The sequence below is a fragment of the Trachurus japonicus genome, chromosome 8 (genome assembly GCF_045865225.1).
Source record: "Trachurus japonicus isolate A0001 chromosome 8, Traja_1.0".
In the NCBI taxonomy this organism is placed as follows: Eukaryota; Metazoa; Chordata; class Actinopteri; order Carangiformes; family Carangidae; genus Trachurus; species Trachurus japonicus.
The window spans coordinates 2,665,726-2,692,243 of record NC_140914.1 but is presented as its reverse complement, the minus strand read 5'-3'; the positions used below and the strand labels follow the sequence as shown (position 1 = coordinate 2,692,243).

At 43.2% G+C, this 26,518-nt stretch overlaps 1 protein-coding gene across 1 annotated transcript; it reads right to left on the bottom strand.

Annotated features, from left to right (window-relative positions):
- Positions 1-1,105: 1,105 nt before the first annotated feature.
- Positions 1,106-25,207, bottom strand: LOC146982325 (MBT domain-containing protein 1-like). Its single transcript, XM_085783323.1, has 18 exons — positions 25,158-25,207; positions 19,955-20,234; positions 18,465-18,598; positions 17,599-17,704; positions 16,384-16,463; positions 16,114-16,231; positions 14,393-14,527; positions 14,199-14,287; positions 12,238-12,336; positions 12,003-12,138; positions 10,488-10,543; positions 10,212-10,316; positions 8,571-8,718; positions 7,350-7,432; positions 5,810-6,047; positions 3,957-4,028; positions 2,998-3,183; positions 1,106-1,267 (listed from the first exon to the last, which is right to left on the bottom strand). The coding sequence occupies exons 1-18, from the start codon at positions 25,176-25,178 to the stop codon at positions 1,155-1,157; spliced, it is 2,199 nt and encodes a 732-aa protein (XP_085639449.1). The 5' UTR covers positions 25,179-25,207; the 3' UTR covers positions 1,106-1,154.
- Positions 25,208-26,518: the final 1,311 nt, after the last annotated feature.

Below are 26,518 nucleotides of genomic sequence, written 5' to 3'. Positions count from 1 at the left end.
AATCAAATTTACTTTATTATTATTATTACACTTATTTCTTGTTAAATTATATTTTGTGTTATATTTTAATCACATATAGTTTTAATTTAATTTAATTTAATTTAATTTGTGTTTTGGAGATAATCTGTGTTAAATCTGTGGTGAGGTATTAGCAGTTAGGGTTAGGGTTAGGGTTAGGGTTAGGGTTAGGTTAGGGTTAGGGTAACCCTAACCCCCAAAATACACATGTTTTAAACATATAAAAACTGATTATTGATGATTATTAGTTGACTTAACTGAGATTAATTCCACGTTTTATTTGTCCAAACTGAACTTTAAAGGGAAATTTAAGATATTTAATAAATATATTAAAATATTCAGCTTCCCTTAAAATTGGACTGTGTTAAAGAGTTACCATGGTGTTGACAGCTCTACTCATTAGTTTATTGATTGTTGAATTATTGCATTAACTGTAACTACAATGGCTTAATTAATGGAATAATTAATGGATTAACGTGACGTTTCTCATTGATTATCTCCTTTAATTATTAATTATTCTGATTGAGTTCAACTTCACTGTGGATTCACTGTGGAGCAAATAAATAAGATAAAAACAGCGTCGACCACCAGAACACACACACGCACACACACACACACACACTAATCATCCAGTATCATTATTATTCTGTGTTTTTTCAGTTGTTCCCTTCAGTTTTCCTCCTTTTTCCTCCTCGTCTCCGACCCAGCGTCAGGTCACGTTAAAGTCGTTTTAGTTCCTGACCAATCAGAAGCTGAGATGAGACGACGGAGTTTGTGAAACGGCGGCGGCGGCTCAGTCAAAACCTCCGGTAACTTCGGCTCGTTAGAAAAAAATAAATACAACAAGAGGCCGATCAATAACCTCGATTAAAAAAAACACAGTCTTCACCTTTTTTTTTTTTCTTTTTTTTTCACTGTGGTTAGGAAGCGAACGTCCTGATTGGCTGGCTGGTTGGTTTGATCCTCCAGGCTCCCGTAGCTCCGACCGAGCTGATGCTTGGAATAAAAATACTTGGAAACTGTGAATTCCTGCGCTCGTCACTGACAGTAAAGTATCCGTGAGGACGAGTCTCTGAGAGAGAGGGATGGAGGGATGGAGGGATGAGGGATGGAGGGATGGAGGGAGGACGAGGCTCCTACTGGTCCTGGTGGCTGAAGAAATCTCCAGACGACCCGTTGGTTTCCGTCTCGGTCCGGTCGGAAGCTCGAGGTTCGGCTCCGTCGGAGTTCTCCTGGTTCCTCTGAGAACCTGCAGGAACACACAGGAGGTCAGATCCAAACTTCCTGTTCACCTCAAACATCACAAACTGTGGAAACATCTCTGCTTCTGTCACCAAGAGGAACCTGTTCACAGTTGTTCGAAAAGTGATCTAATCAGATTCTGGATCATAAGCCATGTTTCCATCCAAAGTGATTCCAATTACTGGGAAATGCGCATTAAAAGAAATTAGAATCCTGTGTGTTTCCATCTACGGACTTTCACCCCCCCCCCCCCCCCCCCCGGCCGGCCGGACTGACGGTCTGATTTGAACACATTAGCACGATTTAGCGCATATGTTTATTACCTTCATAACACGACCTGTCCGTGTGTGTGGGAGAGAGAGAGAGACTTTATTAATGATAAACGCTGGATTCGCTGGTTGATAAGTTTGGTTTTTACTGAGGAGGAACTATGAAGAACTGAGCAGTAACATCATTATGAAGGTGTGGGGGGGCTTTTATTTTGCTGTGGCGGTGCAGAAACTCTGATGTTGTCTTGTGAGTGAACTGCAACACGGGAGCAGACGGGGTGAAAGTGGCTACGTCACTTAATTCGAATCATCAACCAAAACCCGGCCATAGCAGCGTATTTCAGTTTGTGCAAATCAGGGAATTTTAATTTGAATCACGGCGTTTCCATCATCATTTTCCGATGCGATACATCTAGATGATCTAAACAGCTGATGGAAACGCACCTATAGATAGATAGATGGATATACTTTGTTGATCCCAAGCTGGGAAATTATTGGATTGGATTGGATCAAGTCTTGAAAATGTGTTGTTTCAAAACTTAAACCAGATCCTGAGATCAGACCATAGACTGTAAAAAGAATGTCCGTAGCACCGTGACGTCTCACATTGGTTTGGGGGAGTCTGTTTTGTGCCGCTACTAACAGGGGTTTGAACTGCACCGCCATCTTGGATTTTGTCTACTTGCCATATTTGGAGAGTTGCAGCGGTTAGCCGGCCGAGACCCCGCCCCCTGGCCTCGGAGCAACCAATTAACGGCCGGTAAACTGTCTGTGAACCTGTCACTCAACGTAATTTATGCACCAATTTGAAGCGTAAACAACTAAAACGGTTGTGGTACAAAAAAATTCCCCCCCCCACAGTGTTGACGGAGATGGAAACTATCAGTAGAGACCAAAAAAATGAAATGTACCAGGCTGTAAATATGTTTCTTTAAGCTGTAAAGTCTAAAGGCTGTTTTAACATGGGGCTCAATGGAGAGTTGCTCTCTTCTGGTCCCAGCCCCCAGAGGTAGAAAGTGGAGCGTCACTGTGAAGTGGAAGGAAAACGATTCGTGGCTCATATGAATAATAATCAAATCAAATAAATAAAGTGTGAAGCCAATTTATTTTGGAAATAATATTTGCAACAAATCAAGAAAAGGTAGAAAAACAAAACAAAAAACAAAAAATGGGAAAAATGTAAGTTTGATTAAATGTATATTGTGTAGTAAATGTACATTTAATCTGTGTATGTTTACATCCTTTTTTATTTTTTAGCACTTTTCTGTCCCATTTGGTCCTGCTTTGTTTTATTTTGTCATGTTTTGTTTTGTTCTGTTTTGTTGTTTGTGTTTTTGTCCGTGGTGTTACATTGTATGTTTCTAAATTTGTATGTCATTGCCTGTTTCCATTAAAAAAATAAAAAAATAAAAAAATTAAGACTTCTGCAGATATAAATGAACCTACACAGACAGATGTTTGTCCGTACCTGCCCTCCCCTCTGCGTTGGGGCTCTCCGGCTCTGCAGACGGCGGCTGCGCGGCTGAAGCCGGTGTGGGGGGTGATGGGTAATCAGGCGGAGTCTCGTTCTCGTCTCCTGATAGGCTCCTGGGGACGCCCGTTACCACGGCACCGGAGAGACTGACCGGTCGCTTGGCGATGGGCAACTTCCTCTCTGAGAGACGGAGACGTTAAACTTTCAGCTTTTCCTTTGGTTGATATTGATCCAATAACTGATTCATAATGATGGCTGATAAACTGATTTAAAGGGATAGTTCAACATTTAGTCAAATTGGCCCATCACCATAATCCCTATAGTCATAGCAGTAGGTTCGTTACCTTTAATTGTCAGTGCAAGCTACTTTTAGAACGGCGGAGCAGAGCCGTGAGCTGCTCAGAGCTACGCTACGGAGGCTCATTATGGGATTTCTTGGTTTCCCTCATCAAACTCATCAAATACACAATCCAACAACTCCACAACGCTCTGGTGGACAAGTTGTGAGCTGCACATTCACCACGCTATGAGATAATAACACAACGTTACCACACAGAGTTGTTGTAGAGGGAAATACAGAGACTGATGATGAAAAACTGTCCCTGAAGGCAACGTGCATCAGTGGTTTTGCATGAATTTCCCTCTACAACAACTCTGTGTGGTAACGTTGTGTTATTATCTCATAGCGTGGTGAATGTGCAGCTCACAACTTGTCCACCAGAGCGTTGTGGAGTTGTTGGATTGTGTATTTGATGAGTTTGATGAGGGAAACGAAGAAATCCCATAATGAGCCTCTGTAGTGTAGCTCTGAGCAGCTCACGGCTCTGCTCCGCCGTTCTAAAAATAGCTTGCACCAACAATTAAAGGTAACGAACCTACTGCTATGACTAATCTATTAATGTGAAATCAATCAATCTGATCGGTGATTGTTGATCAGAGGAGCCAACACTCACTCTTCTTCTGGCCCTTGTACTGCTGAGACTTCTTCCTCTGTCTGGACGCCGCCGACTGAAGTTCTCTGGAACCTGAACAACATTTACACATCAATGAGTCGGTTTCAACACGACTGAGACACGGCAGAAGAAACGAGCCAATGAGACGAGGCGGTGGTTCAGTGGGCGGAGCTTCAGCTTAGTGGCGTTTAGAGCACTGGAGAAGGACACCTCCATTGACTACCGTGGTAAGGGTTTAAGGGTTTAAGGGTTTAAGGGTTTAAGGGTTTAAGGGTTTAAGGGTTTTGCGCCCCTAGTGGCAGGATATGGGTATTGCAAATGCGCCCAGAAAACTCATTCACTCCAATGTATGTGTGTTGCCCACTTGCTGGTAAATTGATGAAAACGGACGTGTTTTTGTTTTTAGGTGTCTTGGTCATATCAGATTATACTTATAATTTGTTTATTACAAAATATAGATTGAAACATTAAAGGGACAACCAGGAGTTTTGTAAAAGCGAAGTGTTTCCACACTACATTTATGAGCCTCCGCACCGTGAAATTCGCAAGACGGCGCAAGACAGACTCATGTTTTCATTCATCAAGAATAAAGTCAGAGGTTGGAAGACGATCACATACCGTCGTAGTTCCCACCATAAACGGAGATTCGGCGGCGTTATTCTCATGACTCGCCACGAAACCGAAAGTAAAGAAACGCTGGTCGGCTCGCCCAGCATTTCCACCACCACTAATAATAACAAAATAACCATAGAGACAAAACCATAGATTTATCTAAAATGGACCATTAACAAGTGGTAACGGAGATTCATCCACATTAATATCAGACTTTTTATAACCAAATAGAAACTCCTCGTTGTCCCTTTAATGTACAGTAGATAACTGTTTTTTTTTTGTTTTGTTTTTTACTCTCCTATGTGTTAATGTTTATCTGTAAAGGGTCCTCAATGATGCTATTAACGTGGGTGATCTATAAATGTCCATAAATTATTGAAAATACCACACTTGCTCATTGGACCAATGTGTGTCGTGACTCTTTTCCACTGCTCTAGTCTAACCTAGAGCAGTGGAAAAGAGAGTAGTGACAGCATTGGTCCAATGGCAGCGCCTCCTGGTGGAGGAATATGGGTATTGCATTAAAGCGCCCAAGAACTGACATCTCTGCATTGTTGGTGAATGAACAGTGTGGTGTTTTCAATAATTTAAGGACATTTATAGATCACCCACGTTAATAGCATCATTGAGGATCCTTTACAGATAAACATTAACACATAGGTGAGTAAAAAAAAATAGTTGTCTACATGAATGTTTCAATCTACATTTTGTAATAAACAAATTATAAGTATAATCTGATATGACCAAGACACCTAAAAACAAAAACACATCCGTTTTCATCAATTTACAAGCCAGTGGGCAACACACATACATTGGAGTGAATGAGTTTTCTTGGCGCTTTTGCAATACCCATATCCTGCCACTAGGGGCCCAAAACCCTTAAACCCTTAAACCCTTAAACCCTTAAACCCTTAGACCCTTAAACCCTTACCACGGGAGTCAATGGTGGTGTCGTTACTCTCTTTTCCAGTGCTCTAGTGTTAATGTTTATCTGTAAAGGATCCTCAATGATGCTATTAACGTGGGTGATCTATAAATGTCCTTAAATTATTGAAAACACCACACTGCTCATTCACCAACAATGCAGAGATGTCAGTTCTTGGGCGCTTTTGCAAAACCCATATTCCTCCACCAGGAGGCGCTGCCATTGGACCAATGCTGTCCTTACTCTCTTTTACAGTGCTCTAGTCTGACCTAACCTCTCTGCTCTCTGATTGGTCCAGAGTGTAGCAGCGTGGTACCTTGGCTGAGTGCGGGCGGCTGCAGCTGGTAGCCGCTCAGCTGACACCAGCCCACCGGGTAGAGGTCGGGCGACTCGCAGTCCACCCACTGGTCGTACTCGTCCTCCCAGCCGTCGAAGTGTATCCGTAGCAACCGGTGCACGATGCGGGTCACCGTGGCGACGCACACCAGCCGGGGCTCCATCAGGTCCACGGCCTCCAGCTTCATCCCGGGACGGAAGCCGTGGTTCGGGACGTCCTGGAGGAAGACAGCACATCCTCATCATCATCATCATCGTCGTCAAACACGTCTCTGTCATTGTCATGATCGTCCTTGTCGCCAGTGTCACCACAGTGTTTCCCATTCATAGACAAATGTGTGGCGCAGCGCCACAGAACCAAGACCAAGCGCCACAAATTGATTCTGCTTTTTTTTCCATCAATCGTTCCGTTCATTCATCTCTGCGTAGCGCCGCTCCGTTTTGACATTCTCTCTCTCACACACAGAGAGAAGTGCGCATGCTAGGGTTTAATCCCTCGATTTAATCTGATCAAAACTATTTCTCGATTCCCAGGAAAGGTTATGACGGGAAACCGGGAAAATAGCCTAATAAAAAAAAATCAATGGTGCGCGTCTAATGCAGTAACGTTGATAGAGGCGACGGTGCCACCGTAACTACGGTAATACAGGCTCACTATTCAGCAGCAGGCTGCCTCCGCTAATGATGTCTGGGTCTGTGATCAGTTTTGTGTGGGGGCATTTTCAAAAACTGGAGAATGACAACGCAAAGTGTAAGTTGTGTGACCGGGTTATCAAGTGTTCTGGGGGATCAACAAGTGCATTGCGCAACATTTAGAATCTCAGCATGAGAAATATCCCAAAGAAAGCACATTAGCCAGGTAATTGATTTAGTTTAAGAGAATGGTTTAGGAATCACTCAATGGTTTACTTTAACATATTTTGTTTTTATAACTAAACTCTGTAAAATATTGGTTTTATATAAGGGTTGCCTAACTTTTCAGAAGACAAGTCTTGGACATAATCCACCTGGCATAGCGCTGCTGCAGATGTTGCGCACGACGCGCAGTAGCTTTATTTATTATTGCTGTTGATAGCGTAAACTGTATCCTTTTGCACTAATAATGATACAAATACTGTGTAATAATTTTATACAAAATGTCATTTTGGGATTTAGGAACGCATATTTGAATGATACATATACATAATGCCTATGGGCTAAAAAAAATGAACAAAAAAACCCTGCAGCTATTTCCCGGGAAATGGGTCGTCTTATTCCGGGATCTGATTCATGTTATTTTCGGGAAAAATATTAAACCCTAGCGCATGCATAACAGCAGTGCGTGGTAAAAGCGAAAGCGATACGGAGCGACCCCCGCCCCCCTGTCGGACGATCCGCTACCGCCACAGTCTCCTTGCAAACCTGTGGAAAACAATGCATCATTATCGTCATTGTCATGGTGGCTATCGTTGTTGTCATCATTATCGTCATCATCATCATTGTCATGGTCGCTATCATCATCCTCCTCCTCCTCCTCTCACCTTGTTGAACAGGTTGACCGGCGCCGCCACAGACTTGGTTTCCTTCAGATACTCGAACCACCTGAAGGGGAGGTTGCTGTAACCTAGGAGACGGGACATAGTCGGAGATATTTTGGACGTTACCACTGCTCTGCTCCACCGTTTATTGTTGTAAAGAAATCATCACAACAAGGAATAAGTGTTAGTTTCTGTGGCGGGGAGAGCAGGCGCTCTGTGATGGGATAGTAATGTTTTTCTGGGATGTTTCAGTGGCTACATGCAAAAACACAAAGTTTATACCGTTAATACTGCAAAAACACAAACTTTATACTGTTTATACTGTAAAAACACAAAGTTTATACTGTTTATACTGCAAAAACACAAAGTTTATTCTGTTAATACTGTAAAAACACAAAGTTTATACTGTTTATACTGCAAAAACACAAAGTTTATTCTGTTAATACTGTAAAAACACAAAGTTTATACTGTTTATACTGCAAAAACACAAAGTTTATTCTGTTAATACTGTAAAAACACAAAGTTTATACTGTTAATACTGCAAAAACACAAAGTTTATACTGTTAATACTGCAAAAACACAAAGTTTATACTGTTTATACTGCAAAAACACAAAGTTTATACTGTTTATACTGCAAAAACATAAAGTTTATACTGTTTATACTGCAAAAACACAAACTTTATACTGTTGATACTGTAAAAACATAAAGTTTATACTGTTTATACTCAGTATAACCGTACACTATATGAGTTCAGTGGTGTCTCTAAGGATTCCAGTCATGTACCAGAGATATCTGATTGTTTTCTGAGTGTTTGTTGTGGTTGAAAGAATTGCCCCCATAGATTAGCGTTGTGGCTAATATCCCTAGCACCGGGTAACCATGGTAACTCTGGTTTGCCTGCAGCAATTTTAGTCGCGTTTTTTGCTCCAACCAACACTGGCTGACCATCAGGACAACGATTTAGGGGTCAAAAATGACCGGAATTCTCCTTTAACAAGGAGCGGTTTCGGAAAATGATCTGCAAACTGGACAGAAGGTTCTTTTATTTATTGACTGATTTTGAATATTTAGTTATTTCAGGTCTCAGCTGTTGTATTTCCTATGTTTTGAGTAGAGAAATACACTCTGTAATCACAAAACACACATTTTTATCAAATCGTGCAGCACTAGTGTGTGTGTGTGTGTGTGTGTGTGTGTGTGTGTGTGTGTGTGTGTGTCGTCACCTCTGGGCGGCGTCAGCTCGATGCTGTTGATCTCACAGAAGCCGGAGGGGAAGATGGAGGGAGAGGTGGAGTGGTAACAGAACCAGTCGGAGCCGTCGGCCGCCTCCGAGCCGTCGATGCCGATCATCAGGTATCCATCCGCCAGGACCTGTGGGGGGGGGGTCTGTTACTATGGCAACACACTGCTGTTAGCATGAGGAGCTACCGGAGCTAACAGAGCGTCTGTTACCTGATCTGATTGGCCGACAGTGCACTGCAAAAACTCTAAATCGTTCTCTTGTGGAGTCGTAGTAAAAAGCAACGGGACTTCTTTTCTTTCTTGAAGACGTTTCACCTTCATCCAAGAGGCTTCTTCAGTTCTGAGACTAATGCCAGAAACCCAGGGATTTAAACCCACAGTGGGTGGTCCTGTGATTGGTTTCTAGTTGGTTTCTTTCTAAATCTTTCCAAGAATATTTGTCTTATTTCTAGTCTAAACTAATCTCCTTCCACTTAAAATAAGACTCATCACCTAAAAATTAACTTGTTTTTAGATCATTTTCACTTCTTTCAAACAAATTTTCACTTGAAATAAGTAGAAAAATCTGACAGTGAAAGCGAGTTTTTTGGTCTAGTAATAATAAGGAGGATTTTCAGATTTCAGATTTATTTATTTATTTAAAAATGGGAACAGTACATATTGATGGACATTGACATGTGCCTAGTGGCTAATTTCCATCCCCAGTCCCATTGGCAGGTTGATGTTAGACATAAAGACAATGACGATAAAAAGTACAAAAAGTAAAAAGTCCAAGAGGCAGGACTAGGACAACAAAACACCTCGACATCTTACACAAAACATATATGAACTACATAAATAAACCAGCAGTTAACTGACCATAGACGGTTAAAAGAGTGGGTAAGGGGACCGAAAGATTACTGAGAAGTTATAAAGAGCTACAGTGCTAGTTAAAGTGCTATGTGCTAAAGTGACGAGTGCATAAGTGCAAGATTGAATTGAATTGAATTTAATTGCACGATGCTTATATGATGATTATAAATAGGGAACAAATACATATTTGGAATAAGTTATACTGTAAAGAAAGGCTGATAAAAACAGTGGACATATTCAATCAAATTAAGGAGATGAACTAAATGGTCCCCACCCCAACACTGATGCTCACATGCATACACACACACAGATACATGAACACGCACACATGCACCACTGCTTATTTTCTCATTAGTTGATGTTAGTTTATTTAGTTAGTTTATTTATCTTATTGTTTGTTTATTTTATTGTTTGTTATTTACTTTGGAATATATACTTGGAAAAAAAATGCAAGGTACAATTAAGAAAATGAAATGATTATGACTATGTTTGTGAAGGTGAGAAACCTTGCAATAAAGTTGAAAAAAAAAAAAAAAAAAAAAGAATAAAGTGCAGGATCGATTTATATTGCACTATCCCATAGCACATGATTGCACATGCACTTGCCCCACTATCAGATTTTTCTACTTATTTCAAGTGAAAATCTGCTTGAAAGAAGTAAAAAGCTGCTTTTTATGTGATGAGTCTTATTTTAAGTAGAATGAGATTGTTTAGACTAGAATTAAGACAGATATTCTTGTTAAGATGTTGTGTTTGTGCAGCGAGCTCACCTTCCGGACCGTGGCCACGCAGATGGCCGACAGGTTCAGAGGGTCGATGGCCTCCAGCTTCATCCCGTCCTCGAACCACGAGCCGGTCTGGTCCACCTCCCTCACCTGGCAACAAACACAGGACGCAGGCGTGAGCGGCTGAGGCCCCGCCCCTCCCCTCCCAGCGCCGCCTCTGATTGGCCGGCGGTCTGTGCTGAGTCAGGTAGATCCACCTGGACCAGGACAGAACCAGAACCAGAACCAGAACCGATCAGCTGCTGGTGACCAGACTCTCACCTTGGCAAACAGCTGTCCAGGAGCGTCCACCGGGCCGTCCAGCTTCTTCAACACATCTGGAGACACACACACACACACACACACACACACTGATTCTACAGCTGCTGAAAACCTGATGGACTTTATCTTTCAATCAGCTGACTCATCGATCAGCTGAAGGATTGAATAGTTGGGTGTTGATTGCAACTGTAATGTTGTTAAATTATTTATTTCTTTTATTTTTTTTGGCTACACTTGTTAAAGGGACAACGAGGAGTTTCTATTTGGTTATAAAAAAGTCTGATATTAATGTGGATGAATCTCCGTTACCACTTGTTAATGGTCCATTTTAGATAAATCTATGGTTTTGTCTCTATGGTTATTTTGTTATTATTAGTGGTGGTGGAAATGCTGGGCGAGCCGACCAGCGTTTCTTTACTTTCGGTTTCCTGGACACTGACCGGCGAGTCATGAGAATAACGCCGCCAAATCGCGGTTTATGGTGGGAACTACGACGGTATGTGAACCTCTGACTTTCATTGTTGATGAATGAAAACATTCTGAATTTCACCGTGCGCGCAGAGGCTCATGGGAAATGTAGTATGAAAACCCTTCGCTTTCCAAAACTCCTCGTTGTCCCTTTAATTATTGGATAATTGTTTCTTTCTATGACTCTGATTGCAACTGAAATTATCTATTTATTTTATTTTTTGGCTTCATTTGTTAATTGTTGGATACTTGTTTCTTTCTATGACTCTGAAACCATGAAGAGCTCTAATGGATTTAATGGAAAATTGAATTAAAGGGTAGTAGACAGCATCTATAAGCTAGAGAGCTTCAGCCTGCACCTTTTCTATCTATTTATGAACTAGTTGAACTAATGATGGTTTTATGGAAGGTTGACCGACTGGGATTGATGCTCAACTGTAAATAATTTTGTGTTAAAGATCGAATAAACTACTACTACTACTACTACTACTACTACTACCCACCGATCAGCTGACTCACCGATCAGCTGACTCATGGATCAGCTGACTCACCGATCAGCTGACTCATGGATCAGCTGACTCATGGATCAGCTGACTCACCGATCAGCTGACTCACCGATCAGCTGACTCACCGATCAGCTGACTCATCGATCAGCTGACTCATCGATCAGCTGACTCATGGATCAGCTGACTCACGGATCAGCTGACTCACCGATCAGCTGACTCACCGATCAGCTGACTCATCGATCAGCTGACTCACCGATCAGCTGACTCACGGATCAGCTGACTCACCGATCAGCTGACTCACCGATCAGCTGACTCATGGATCAGCTGACTTATGGATCAGCTGACTCACCGATCAGCTGACTCACCGATCAGCTGACTCACCGATCAGCTGACTCATCGATCAGCTGACTCATCGATCAGCTGACTCATGGATCAGCTGACTCATCGATCAGCTGACTCATGGATCAGCTGACTCATGGATCAGCTGACTCATGGATCAGCTGACTCACCGATCAGCTGACTCATGGATCAGCTGACTCACCGGAGCGTTTGAAGCGGTGTCCGATGGATCGAGACCAGCCGATGCTGTGGATCAGAGGACTGTACATGTGACACCAGAAGTCGTCTGTGCCGTCGTCGCACTCCTCGTACACCAGACGGAGACGCCCACCGATCACCTGCACACACACACACACACACACACACACACACACACAGAGTCACTCTACCCCTCTGGCGGAGGACAGCGACCTCTGACCTTTCCCTCCGTGTCTCACCTGCTCCACCAGAGCCACGCGGGTGCGACACAGGTGAGTCTTGTCCACCACCTCCACCCTCATCTGCTTCTTGAAGGGGAACTGCATGCTCTCCGTCACCTGGAGGAGAGGAGAGGAGAGGGGGCCCAGTCAGAGAGTCTGAGAGTCTGTCAGTCTGAGAGTTCAATCACCTCCTTAACTCATTGAGTGCCATTGACATACAGTATATGTATGTCAATCAAAATCCAATGCTTGAGTGCCAATGACATCAAATGCACTTTTCTGCGGCTGGTAAATGCTGGGTAGGAGAGAGTGAAGGGGCAGCAACTGCTCGTACTTGTTGTATTTTAGTTGTTGTTGTTTTTTTTTTGGGGGGGGGGGGGGGGGGGGTTAATGAAAAATGTGAAATGAAATTTTCAGATGTCTTACATGTTTTTGAAGCCAAAATTAAAACGGATAAATCACTGTTTTTCTTGAGAGACTCTCTTTCACAAAAATCTCAGCTTTCTAGAAAAAAAGTGGTCTTTTTGGTGCAACCAGGCTCTATTCAACTTAAGATAAATCAAGAATGGAACAAGGTACAAACAAATGGTTTTTTCCCTAGTTAAATAGAGAGTCTCCTCTTTCCTTTGAGCTATTTTGTGTTTTCAGAGTCATAGTACAAAATATTCTGTGGGTCTTGAAATATTACTCAAAATGCCCCGAAACGCTGGCACCAGGCACTGACCATTTTATAAAAGGGCTGGCACTCAATGAGTTAACTGCTCGTCCTCTGTCTTCGTCAAGTTGTCAATACAGTTTGACTGCAGGTTTATGCTGCATTTGAGACAAATCAGAACTCAGGTTTTCCCAAACTCCTACGTCACCGTCAACGGTAAAACATAGAGTAAAATGCTTTTTAAATGCCAAAATACATTACAACAATGTTATGAAATATACAATATTTACATACGGTTACACATTAACTAAACAACTAAATGCTGAATTTGGAGAAAACACGCTGTATTCAAATGAGGATAACTAAAAAGTGGAACATGCTACGAACTTTAATTTTTTTCCTGGTGAAAGTTGAGTGTCTCCCCTTTCATTTGAGATATTCTGTGTAATTTTAGTCATAGCACAACATATTCTGTGGCTGTTTGAAAAGTAGCAGAAATCCTCAAAAGTGCTGCACTGGCTGTACACTGAGGGAAACAACTCTGGCACTGAATGAGTTACCCTACTGATGTTGTGTAACACAGTAAATTCATGTTGTTATTGGATTTTAAATGATCTGTTTAACAATTTTAAAATGCTTCTTCTTTTTTATTTTTTTATGAAAACATCTTAGATACATGAGGCACTTTGAATGCACTGTTTGTCCTGGTCCAACATGTTTTTGGTTGTTCTGGTCGTGGTGCGTCTCTAAATGGTTTGAAGTCGGAAATCTGAGTTTTCAACTGGGAGATCCCGAGTTCGGAGTTTTAGTTAGTTTAGTTTAGTTTATTGGTTTAATAAGGGACAGTGTGCAATTACATTAATCATTTGCAGGAAAAAAAGAAAAGATGGTTGCACCAGATTTAGCTCACAGCTAATTTCCATCTGTAGTCCAGGCTACACATAACATAAAAATGATAAAATACACAGAATTACACAGACCACAAGCTACTATACGAAAGTGAGGCATAAAAAGACACAATTAGACATTAGACAACACATTAGACAATACCGAAACATGTATGAGGTGGGCAAAGTACAAAGTGCTCAAGCAGCATGATTATTCACAGTAATGATAATAATAAATAAATATGGTAGCCTAATAGTGAAAATGAAACATAAGAGTTGCAGCAGTGGCAGACGTAATACCTACGATGGTAATTCTCAGTTACAAAAACAAAAAAAAATTACCAGCTGCTAATGTGACAGATGTATCTGTGGATATCAAGAGAGACAAAAGTGCTAACGACAGCATCATTGTGTGTGTGTGTGTGTGTGTGTGTAACCTTGGAGGTGAAGTCCGGCGGCAGCGTCTTGGACCCCGTCAGTCTTTTAACGAGGAAGGTTTTCCAGTTGTTGAACCTGTGTAGGATACCTGTGAACACAGACAGACGACATCAGCCAATCACCTGTCTTACTGTCCTCCTGACCCCCCCCGCCCCCCCCTCGCCCTCCCCCTCCCTGGCGGTAGTGGACTCACTCTGGGGGGGGACCAGAGGTTTCCCTCCAGCTGCACACCAGCCCACCGGGTGGATGTCGGGGACACACAGGTTCAACCAGAAGTCTCTGGTGGCGTCGCTGTCGAAGCCTTCGTACCTCAGCAGAGCCTTGAAACCTGCAGAGCAGCACACGCTTCTTATGGTAAATATCTTAATTATGTCCAAATTTCTAATGTTTTTTGTTTGTTTTAACTCATCATATCCACCTACACCAGCTTATTATTACTAGAGTGCTGGAATAAGAGAGTAACCTTTATTTACCCAGGCAAGCAAATTGCGGGAAATTGGGGAAGGGGGAGGGGAGTGCTAAAAAGTGAAAACAAGGTTATATAAATTACACTTAGAAAAATACAATGCAATACAATACAATACAATACAATAAAACAGTTAATCAGTAGGGCATGACAAGAAGGCCTATTTAGCAAGTGCAGAAGTCGTCTGTGATTTGTAGCAGATTTAGTTTGAAGACAGAGAGAGAGGTGAAGACAGAAAGTTTAAATGTGTTTTGTAGGGTGTTCCAGTCAAAGGCTGCAGCATTAACAGCAACGTTAAAGGTATTCAGAAAAGAAAATTGATTTTGATTCCACTCTGAGTCTTAACATTAGTGTAATAACTCATCTAACAGACGATGTAGACCAAACTTTGTGCAAAATACTATTTTTGATTAAACCTGGGATGAAAGTATGGTAGTTTTTTTCACATTGGATAATGCAGGCGCACGGATTATACGTCACGGTGCACACGATTCATCAGCCACTGATATTGGATCCGTCATCCGTCAGTCAAACATCTGAGACACACATACACACATACACACACACACCGAGCTCGGTTTCGCCCCAAACATTGAATGTTGTTGATGGGCATTTTGAATAATTTCCTAATCGAGTAACCTAACCTGGTGTTACCCGGGTAACCGATTACTGTAATAAAAAATAAAAATTAAAAAAATAAAATGACGTCATGTCTGAGGGACAGAGAGCAGCCGGGGCATAAATGCTCTCTGTCCGTCAGACAGTCGCATCACTGACACACAGCGTTGTCAGACTAAATATCAGCTGGAGAATAAGAGTAGAGATGGAGTTGAAGATGCACATACGGGGTAGATGTGCATCTTTATGCCGGGGAATAAATGCGCTGCATGCGCTCTGAGCGCTGAGCGCATGCAGGGCATTTATGCCGCAGCTGCCTCGGAGGAGGAGGAGAACACTTTTTTTCTTTTCTTTTTTTTTTAAATCATTAGCGGTGCTTATTTATTAGTCCACTACATGTTGGTGCCTTCGCTCCTCTCTGCCTCGCATCGTTTCAGGAAATAACTGGGAAGGTTTCAAAATGTTTGTAAACTGAAAGCAGCAGATTTTCTAACAGACTTGATGACACCTGTCGTCTCCGAGGGAACCACCACAGATTATTGTAAAAGGTTTGAAAGTCCGAGGCTCGATCCAAAAACGCTTTTACACAGCAGAAAATCACGTTGCTTGATCCGAAACTAAAAAGCCGAACCACGGCATGATGATGTAGTTTGATCTGACACTAGACTGTTGCTCTAACGTGCTGTTTTTTTAATCCTAGGTTAACCGGGTAATAAATTCATAACCGGATAGCAGATTACCTACTCGGGTACCCGGGTACTCGGGGAACCGTGCACATCCCTAGTCCCGTGTGTGTGTGTGTGTGTGTGTGTGTGTGTGTGTGTGTGTACCTGCCAGTTTAACGACGCCAGCGATCCAGTAAACCTTCATGGGCAGACCGCTGTCGGTGTTGGGGACTTCCACCCGGACGCCTTCACTGATGTCGCCCCACAGCCGGCCCATCGGGACCTGGACCACAGACAAACCATGACTCAGCATCACCACGGCCACCATGACATCAGCATTTTAGAGTTGTGTTGACGACATTAAAAAAACAGCCAGAACAGAACCTGAGTGTGTGTGTGTGTGTGTGTGTGTGTGTGTGTGAGTGCATCACCCACATGTTTGAAGCAGCTGACCGATGCTCCTGTCACTTCCCCGTCTCCAAGGTAACGGCCCCAGTCAAACATCTCCACGGGAACTGCAACACAACGTCGTTGAGTCATATATAAGTGTTGGGATCTACTTTCCTTGGCGGATTAATACACGTTTGATGCTCTCTGTGACTTCTGTGACTTTGTGATGTCACAACTAAGCAGTCACCAAGTCGCCAGGTCAGAAAACAGTCAACAGCCAATCAGAAGAGAGGCTCAGACAGAGTCTCATCCCCCTCTCTTCTGATTGGCTGACAGACACCGACCTGTTGAAGCTGAGAGGAGATGGAAAACTACACCGAGATGGATCTAAGATCTTCTCACGGCTCAGCCCTTCAAAATAAAAGTCACTCAGCCCTTCAAAATAAAAGTCAGAGGAAAGATGGTGAATTTTATCGTTGTTAAACCAATAGGACGAATCTCCTTGTTGTTTACAACTACTTCCTGGTAGAAAACCAGTATTCGAACAATAGTGACGGACGAGAGTTTCTCTATATTTATCTACTTTTTCATGTCACTATATCAGCGTTTAGACTAATCTGATGTTTGTAAAGTTTATAAAACCAATGATTGGACAAACATTACTATTTACGTGTGCACATTTTTGTAATTAGTCATGGTTATCATAGATTAGCTGGGCTAACGGTTAGCTACCTGTTTAACTTTAATAACTCAGTGACTCAATAAACGCTCCATGAAAAAATATTTTCTCCAGCGGATATCTGAGTTCCAACATGACTGAGCTAACTGGAGTAGTTTCATGTCGTGTCCCACAACGGGAGGGTTTTAACAGCTGACGTCCTGCTGTTAGCTTAGCTACCGCCGTTAGCTTAGCTACCGTTAGCTTAGCTACCGTTAGCTGTCCCTGTCAGCTGAGCCACCGATGCTTTCTAGACACTGTGATTCCCCCAAACTGAATAAATACAACACACAGCAACACAAAACACACACACAGAAATAGTAATGTTTCTTCAATCATTTCAGATTTGTCTAAACGGTGATAGGGCGTGAAAAATATGATATATAGCTAAACTCTCGTTCGTTACTATTGATCTCATTCAAATTACGTGCTGGTTTTCTACCCGGAAGTAGAATGTAAACAACAAGGAGATTCGGTCTATAGAACCAATATAACCAATATAACCAGTAGAACCAGTAGAACGAGGCGACGGAGGAACTCACGGCTCTTCTTGACTCCGTGCTGGTTCTGGTGCTGAGCGTACGCAGCCAGTTTGGTCATCAGAGGCTGTTTCTGGAGAACCTTGGCCTTCTTAGTGGGAGGCTTCCCCTGCAACACACACACACACACACACAGACACACACATCCTTGTAAATCTATCTTTGTGAGGACATGTCATTGACATAATGTATTCCCTAGCCCCTTACCCTAACCTTAACCATCCAAAACAAATGCCTAAACTTAACCATTACTCTAAACCTCATTTAAACCTAATTATAACCTAAACTTAACCATCACTCTAAACCTAATTTAAACCTAATTATAACCTAAACTTAACCATTACTCTAAACCTCATTTAAACCTAATTATAACCTAAACTTAACCATCACTCTAAACCTAATTTAAACCTAATTATAACCTAAACTTAACCATTACTCTAAACCTCATTTAAACCTAATTATAACCTAAACTTAACCATTACTCTAGACCTAATTTAAACCTAATTATAACCTAAACTTAACCATTACTCTAAACCTCATTTAAACCTAATTATAACCTAAACTTAACCATTACTCTAGACCTAATTTAAACCTAATTATAACCTAAACTTAACCATTACTCTAAACCTAATTTAAACCTAATTATAACCTAAAGTCTTAACCCTCAAACAGCCCTTGGAAAAAGTGAGGACCGGCCAAAATGTCCTCACTCCCAAAAATGTCCTCACTCTGTTTGTTAAAAACTTGTTCCGGTCCTCACAACGTAGCATGTACAAGAACACACACACACCATTCATTCGTCACGTATAAGTCAACTTCATGTCCTGTATATGGAACAGATGATTCTTGGTTAAGTATAAGTGGGGTACCTGCAGCCGGGCGAGGATGCTGGCCTTCTTGGAGTTGGAGGAGTAACTCCTGGAGCAGGAGACGCTGCAGAAGCGTTTGGTTTTACTGTAGAAGGCGTCGCGGACCCCCACCATGCCGCACATCTCACACGTGGCTGGTGAAACACAACACACACTGTTGTTGTTGTTGTTGTCTACTGCTATACTGTTTGTTTCCTCCTCAACGTGCACTGAGGGGCTTTTATTGTGAAGGCAGAGAGTGGGGATATATTTACACGATAAAAGTTCAGAGCCCTGTGGATGATTATCTGTCATTAACCTTTAAATGGGCAACATGCACAAGGAGATACACACCCTTTAACATCCTGTAGGCCAGTGGTATCCAACTTTTTCTCGAAATTTTCCCCAGAAACATTACATTTTTTTCCAGAGTTTCACACCACTGGCTCTAATTTGTACTAAAAAACGTAATGTTATTCAGTCTCAGAACAAATATTTGTGTATTTCTGGTGTTGGTTTCAAAATTTTGTCCAATGAGGGGTCCGTGGTCTAATTTGTGTCAGTTTAGGGTCCTTGATCTAAAAAAGTTTGAAAACCACTGTGTAATCATATTTATTTTCAATAAACCATCAATATTAACTCAAGAAATGAATAAGGACTACTGTCTTAATGTTCTGAAGAAGACTTTTCTTTTAAAACTATGTCTGCAGTGTTAATTTAGCAACATTAGAAATGTTGGATACGCTGTCTGATTAGGGGCAAAAAACAAACAAAAAAAGAGGCTGAATTTGGTCAATGTTTATTATATTATTTTATTAATTTGTATCAAATTGGAAGGAATGTAAATATTGATTACAAAAACATACATTATGATGCAAAGTTATGTAGATTAAGACAGTTATACTTGCTATGATACTGTTTTGCATTGACGTACAGGTTGCAGTTGCACTTATAGCAGAAAGAAAAAGGCAACGTACAAAAGAAAGTGTTCGTCAGGTCTAGATGGACAGAAATCTGCTAAAAACTAAACTCCACAGAAAGATTATTGTTTTGGATAATATGCTTTGTATTTTTTGTTTTTTGGGTAACCCTTTAATTTACAGGCCATTCATTTTGGTGATAATGTAAAAAAAACAAAACAATTAATTGCGTCATAATGTCTAGAAACATCCTAGAAATAACGGTCGATTTCATAGTGACGTCATGTTTTTCATAAAAGCAAAAGATTACACATGCTTTGAATTTTTTGGGAAAGGCCAGAACTTTTCTCCACCATGTCAATCAATCATTATTTCTTGGCTATATTTCTCGACATTACTATAATGAAATTAAACACTATTTCTAGACATTATAACACAATGAATTGTTATTTCTTGGCTGTTTCTTGACATTATCACATAATTAACGGCCTGTAAATTAAAGTGTTACTGTTTTTTGTAACATTTTTGGGCAGTCGGAGCTGGAAAAACTGAATGAAATCAGTGTGATGATGATGTCATGTGGCCACTGACCCATGCCGGCCTTCCCGTCGGGGTAGGTGTACACCTGTCCGTTGGTCTTGATGAGTGTCAGGGAGGAGGAGGAGGAGGAGGTGGGGATGAGCTGACTCACTCCTCCTCCTCCTCCTCCTCCTCCTCCTCCTCCTCCTCCTAACTCTTCGTCCTCGCTGTCCTCGGGGCTGGAGCCGCCGCTGGCTCCGCTGGACTCGGTGCTGCAGCTGCTCCGGTCCTCCTCCAAACCGTCCAACACCCCGAACGAGTCCCGGCGCTTCCTGCTGGACGGACGCTCCACCTGAGGGAGAATACACAATCTAAATCAGTTACCTGCAGTGTGTTATTGATCGTTGATTGGCTCTAAGCTGTAGCCTTGAACCAATCTAAAGCCTCGAAAGCAGCTCGATCAATTAGTGAGATTGGTCGAACATGGTCCACACTCTTTATGATCATAGAGAACTGACTGAGTGAATCAGCCCGTGTTGCATCTAGAGGCACCGAAAATAATAGATTCACAAGCCATGTTTCCATCCAAAGTGATTCGAATTACTGGGAAATGCGCATCAAAAGAAGTTGAATCCTGTGTGTTTCCATTAAAAGTACAGACTTTGGTGAAAACTACAAAGTCGCGTGAGTTTTCCACACAAATCTTATGTTGTCCACCATGTTCAGTCTTTCCTCTAGAATTTTTAGTAGTAGGGGGTCCATAGTGACTGTTAGTGGAAACCCTGCTTTACATTGTTTTAACATATAAAAGAATAAGAAAGAATCATCATTATGGTGTGGGGGCTTTTATTTTGCCATGGCGATGTGTAGCGGAAATCCTGATATCGTCTTGTGAGTGAACTGCAACACGGGAGCAGTTGGAATGAAAGTGGTTACGTCAGACTTAATTCCAACAAAACTGTTTCCATCCCTTTGAATCAACCAAACCCGGCTCTAACGAGCGTATTTCAGTTTGTGCGAATCAGGGGATTTTAGTTTGTTCATCATCATTTTCCGATGCGATACATCTAGATGCATCTAAACACGCTGATGGAAACGTGGCTACAGATGCATCGAGATCCTTAAAGGGATATTCCGGCGTAAGTTTAACCCATGGTCCAACGCACCGTAACACCGAGTTAGACCCCCCCTGGAGTAGGGATGTATACCGTGGACCGGTACTTTTTGCGTCGGTACCAGAGTACCGTTAAGATTCTGGACTAACGGTACTCTTATCGGTACTTTTTGAACGTCTCCCTAAGCGTCACGTAATAATGACACTGCCGCCACAGCAGCTTGTCACCCCCCAATTTCCACCGGGTCTGTCAGCGCAACAGAACCGCTACACGGCGGTCACCGCAGCTGATCCCTGCCGCTCTAATCAGCACTTGGACCGGGCAAGCCGGCGAGTCTCAGCAGCGTCTCTTCGCGCTGCCGCGCCGCCGCGCCGACACACGGCGGTGCGTGTGGAGCGAACGAGTCCGGCCCGGTCCGTTCGCCTGTGTCGGGTCGTCATGTGTTTGAAGCCTCGCACCGAGACCCAGCAAAGTACTTTAAGTCATGTCGGAGGCGGAGGGAGTGTCCAGTAGCTACAGCAGCAGGTCAGTGAGGAGACAGAGGAGGTTCCAGCAGCTTCATGTTGCTGCTGTGAGGAGCAGAGTGCAGTCAGAGCGACCTGATGTCACTCCGGTAAGAAAGGAGGAGAAAACTCCGACTGTGGAAACACTGAGCTGCTTGTGTCGTTTATTCTGCGGTAACACGTCTCATAAATTGACTGGTCTACGGCGTGAAGAACATGGACCGGCTGCTGTGGATGCAGCGTGTGTGTGTGTGTGTGTCAGCGCTGTACACAGAAACACACGCACACACAGGGCGCAGCGTCGTAGCAATGAAGTGAAAACAACCTGCAGATCACCTGAGCTGACGTGAACTGTGAGTCAGAGCAATACAACTTTAAGAGTAAAAAAGCTAAATATTCATCAAGATCCATAGAAGATCCTATTTTATCATGATGACAGATTAACTGCAGCTTCTGCAGGTTAACTGTTGACTTGCTCAGGGTTTAAAGGAGGTGTTCCTCTCTGCTGTCAATTTTTTATGCTGGTTGCTGCCCCCCTAATAAAAAACAAACAAAAAAAAAGGGTTGAATCTTTTAACATCATTATTTTTTACACTAAATTACATGTTGTAGTATCGATAAGAGTATCGATAAGTATCAGTACCGATAAGGAGTATCGGTATGGGTATCGGTATCGATAAAATCCTAACGATATACATCCCTACCCTGGAGAGATGAAGTCTGCTAACCGCTAGCTTCTCTAGTTGTAGCAACTTTAGCAATGACCGCACCATAACAAACAGCGCAGTATACGGATCCACTATCCACTGGTCAAAAAGCCACTTATAGCCACATATAATGCTCAGAACAGCACCAAACGTCATCAACAGTACAAACAGGGTCCCAGCCCATAATACAAGGCATCAAACATCTGTTAGCTTAGCCTGGTTTCTATTGAAATGAAACGAAAACAACTCACCCACTCTCCTCCAGTTATACGCTATGCAGCAACTTTCCACGTCCGAGTCCAGGCACTGACAACACACACCGAGGCCGACTGGCAGCACAAACATCTGGTTTCAGCACAAACATCTGGTTTCAGCACAAACATCTGGTTTCAGCGGCCACTGGCAGACAGTGACCACCACACTGACCACTTGATTCCCCCATATCCTATCTGTCTGCTTGTACAGGTAGTCAGCTGGCGTGGAGGCGATTACCGAGTGAAGTAGAGTCCCTCAGCTCAAGGATGAATGTGTGTGTATTACTCCATATAATGCAGCCAAAGTTCCTATGTATCTTGCCTCTCAGTTTATAAAAGTTATTATCGAGTGTTCACAGGGAAATGAAGGTAGAGAATCACGTAAACAAGCGTGAGATTAGACGCGACATCACACGCGCGATCAGGACGCCGTTCGTTGCCCGGAAGAGACTGTCTGTAATTTAGTGAAGGAGACATCACGGACACGGCTGAGTTTATGGAGTTTGAGAACAACAACGACTGGTTTCATTTCCATCGGCGCCACTATCAGTTTCAGACCGAGTTTACTGAAGACAAGCTGAAGGAAATGGAGGAGAAAAGTGAAAGAGGGGCAGCTGCGGTGGAGGCTATGTGCTGGAAACGGAGGCTAAAAGTGACAGAGGGAGAGAGCCGGTGGAGTCTAAATGCTGGACCTGGGGGAATCAAGTGGTCAGTGTGGTGGTCACTGCCTGTCGGTGGCCGCTGAAACCAGATGTTTGTGCTGAAACCAGATGTTTGTGCTGAAACCAGATGTTTGTGCTGAAACCAGATGTTTGTGCTGCCAGTCGGCCTCGGTGTGTGTTGTCAGTGCCTGGACTCGGACGTGGAAAGTTGCTGCATAGCGTATAACTGGAGGAGAGTGGGTGAGTTGTTTTCGTCTCTTTTCAATAGAAACCAGGCTAAGCTAACAGATGTTTGATGCCTCGTATTATGGGATGGGACCCTGTTTGTACTGTTGATGACGTTTGGTGCTGTTCTGAGCATTATATGTGGCTATAAGTGGCTTTTTGATCGGTGGATAGTGGATCCGTATACTGCGCTGTTTGTTATGGTGCGGTCATTGCTAAAGTTGCTACAACTAGAGAAGCTAGCGGTTAGCAGACTTCATCTCTCCAGGGGGAGTCTAACTCGGTGTTACGGTGCGTTGGACCCATAGACTGTAAAAAGAATGGACGTAGCGTCCGTGACGTCACCCATTGGTTTTGGGGAGTCGTTTTTGTGACTCCAACATGGCGGCCTGAACAGCGCCATGTTGGATTGGCCGGCCGAGGACCCGCCCACTGGCCTCGAAGCAGCTGTCCACGGAGCTGCTCGGACCTGTCACTCAACGTTTCCGCGCCCTGATTGGCCAGAGTTTTAACCTAATAACAGTAAAACGGTAGAGTTAAAAAAAAAATTCACCCCCCTCAGAGTGTGTGCGGGGGTAGGAACTATCGATTGAGACCAAAAACGTTCTGACACCAGGCTTTTAACATGTTTACTGAGGATGTAAAATCGGTGATTTTAACATGGGGGTTTATGGAGAATGCTGCTTTCTGACACCAGCCCCCAGAGGAAGCCGGGGGGATTGCAGTTTTTTGAACGCGGAAGTGAGCTTCACTTTTCAGACCGACAACTGCCCCCTTGGTTGGACCATGAGGTTAAACTTACGCCAGAATATCCCTTTAATTGGACAATTGTGAATCGATGCAGTGATGTCACCGCCACCGGCTCAGCTTTTCATGCATTTATTTAAATGGACAGCTGGAGAGAACTGAGAGGGGGGAATAACACGCAGCAAAAGGACTGACGGGTGGAATCAAACCCAGGGCCGCTGCAGCGGACGTGATCTACCTAGTGAGATGTAAGTCGCTCACGGCCCCGTGGATTCAATCTGAGGTTTCATGAGTGTTTCAGTGGCGGTGAGCCGCCTGACGCTGCTTCAGAGTCAGGCGTACTGTGCGCCCAGTACGGACGAGTCAAGCGGACGTCCGCTTTGGGTCTGTATTGAGTCCACCTTGCGCGTGGCAACATAGAAAATTGAGGATGTGATGCATCTTATAATTGAATCGAATCGTAGACTTGTGAATCCTAACCGAACTGAATCGTGAGGCCGGTGAAGTTACAGACCACCGGTTGCATCAGTGTGTGTCCTCACAGAATCACCTGAACACACACACACACACACACACACACACACACACACACACACACACACACCTGTACAGTAAACACATGACAGCTGCTGCTGTTCAGTGTCTGGTCTGAGAACCACTGCAGTGCAGAGAGGACGGACCAGACCACATGACCTCCAGGTCTCTGTCAGTCTTCACTCTCCTCCAGCCGGCGGGTTTAAACGTCGCCTAGCAACGCAGCGTGTTGATGGTTGATGGTTGATGGGACTGGGATGGGATGGATGTGTGGTGGTGGGCGGGGCTCACCTGGCTGCGGCGGCCGCGGAACAACGCGACATGAGACAACACATGAGAATGACCGGTAACCACGGTGACCAAGCTGCACGAGCCTTTGTTACCGAGACAACACACACACACACACACACACACACACACAGCAGCACCGGTGTTCAGTTCAGTTAACGGACACACAACCGCTGTCACCACAACCACAACAACCACCACAACCACAACAAAGACCGGTGATGGAGCCGCGGAGCTCACCAAGTCTCGAGGTGTTTCCATGGAGCCGCGCCGCAGCAGGAGGAGGAGAGGAGGAGAGGAGGAAGAGGAGGAGAGGAGAGGAGGAGAGGAGGAGAGGAGGAGAGGAGGAGAGGAAGGAGGAAGAGGAGAGGAGGAGAGGAGGAGGAGGAGGAGGAGGAAGAGGAGGAGGAGGAGGAGAGGAGGAGAGGAGGAGGAGGAGGAGGAGGAAGAGGAGGAGGAGGAGGAGAGGAGGAAGAGGAGGAGAGGAAGAGGGAGAGGGAAAGGAGGAGAGGAGGAGGAGGAGGAAGGAAAAGGAGGAGAGGAGGAGGAGGAGGAGAGGAGGAGGCCGTGTATGAGTGCGAGCCGCGGGAAGCAGCGTTAAAGCCCGGCTGCTGCTGCTGCTGCTGCTGCTGCTGCTTTAGGACATGATCATGATGTCAACAACATTAGCTGCTGCAGTGCGCATGCGCAGGAGGGACCGACAGACGCGGGCCTCTGATTGGCTGACGGCTTCTGCTTCGTGTGTTGAGTTCAGATGAGACGGTGAATCCTCCAGCGACCCCTACTGGACAGAGACCGAACCTCAACACATAGATAGATAGATAGATAGATAGATAGATAGATAGATAGATAGATAGATAGATAGATAGATAGATAGATAGATAGATAGATAGATAGATAGATAGATAGATAGATAGATAGAAAGAACGATAGATAGATAGATAGATAGATAGATAGATAGATAGATAGATAGATAGATAGATAGATAGATAGAAAGAACGATAGATAGATAGATAGATAGATAGATAGATAGATAGATAGATAGATAGATAGATAGATAGATAGATAGATAGATAGATAGATAGATAGAAAGAACGATAGATAGATAGATAGATAGATAGATAGATAGATAGATAGATAGATAGATAGAAAGAACGATAGATAGAAAGAACGATAGATAGATAGATAGATAGATAGATAGATAGATAGATAGATAGAAAGAACGATAGATAGATAGACAGACAGACAGACAGACAGACAGACAGACAGACAGACAGACAGACAGATAGATAGATAGATAGATAGATAGATAGATAGATAGATAGATAGATAGATAGATAGATAGATAGATAGATAGATAGATAGATAGATAGATAGATAGATAGATAGATAGATAGATAGATAGATAGATCAAGAAAGAAAAACTATTAGTTACCAGAGGGAAATTGAAATGTCATATCAGCCACAGAAACAAGATTAAAAACTGGTTGAGAAGAGCAGTGCAAAAAGACAAAACAAACAAAAAAACTGATTAATGTATTTATTGATCTATATTTGCTTATCTTATTCTGCTTTTACACCTCGTATGCTACTACAACAAC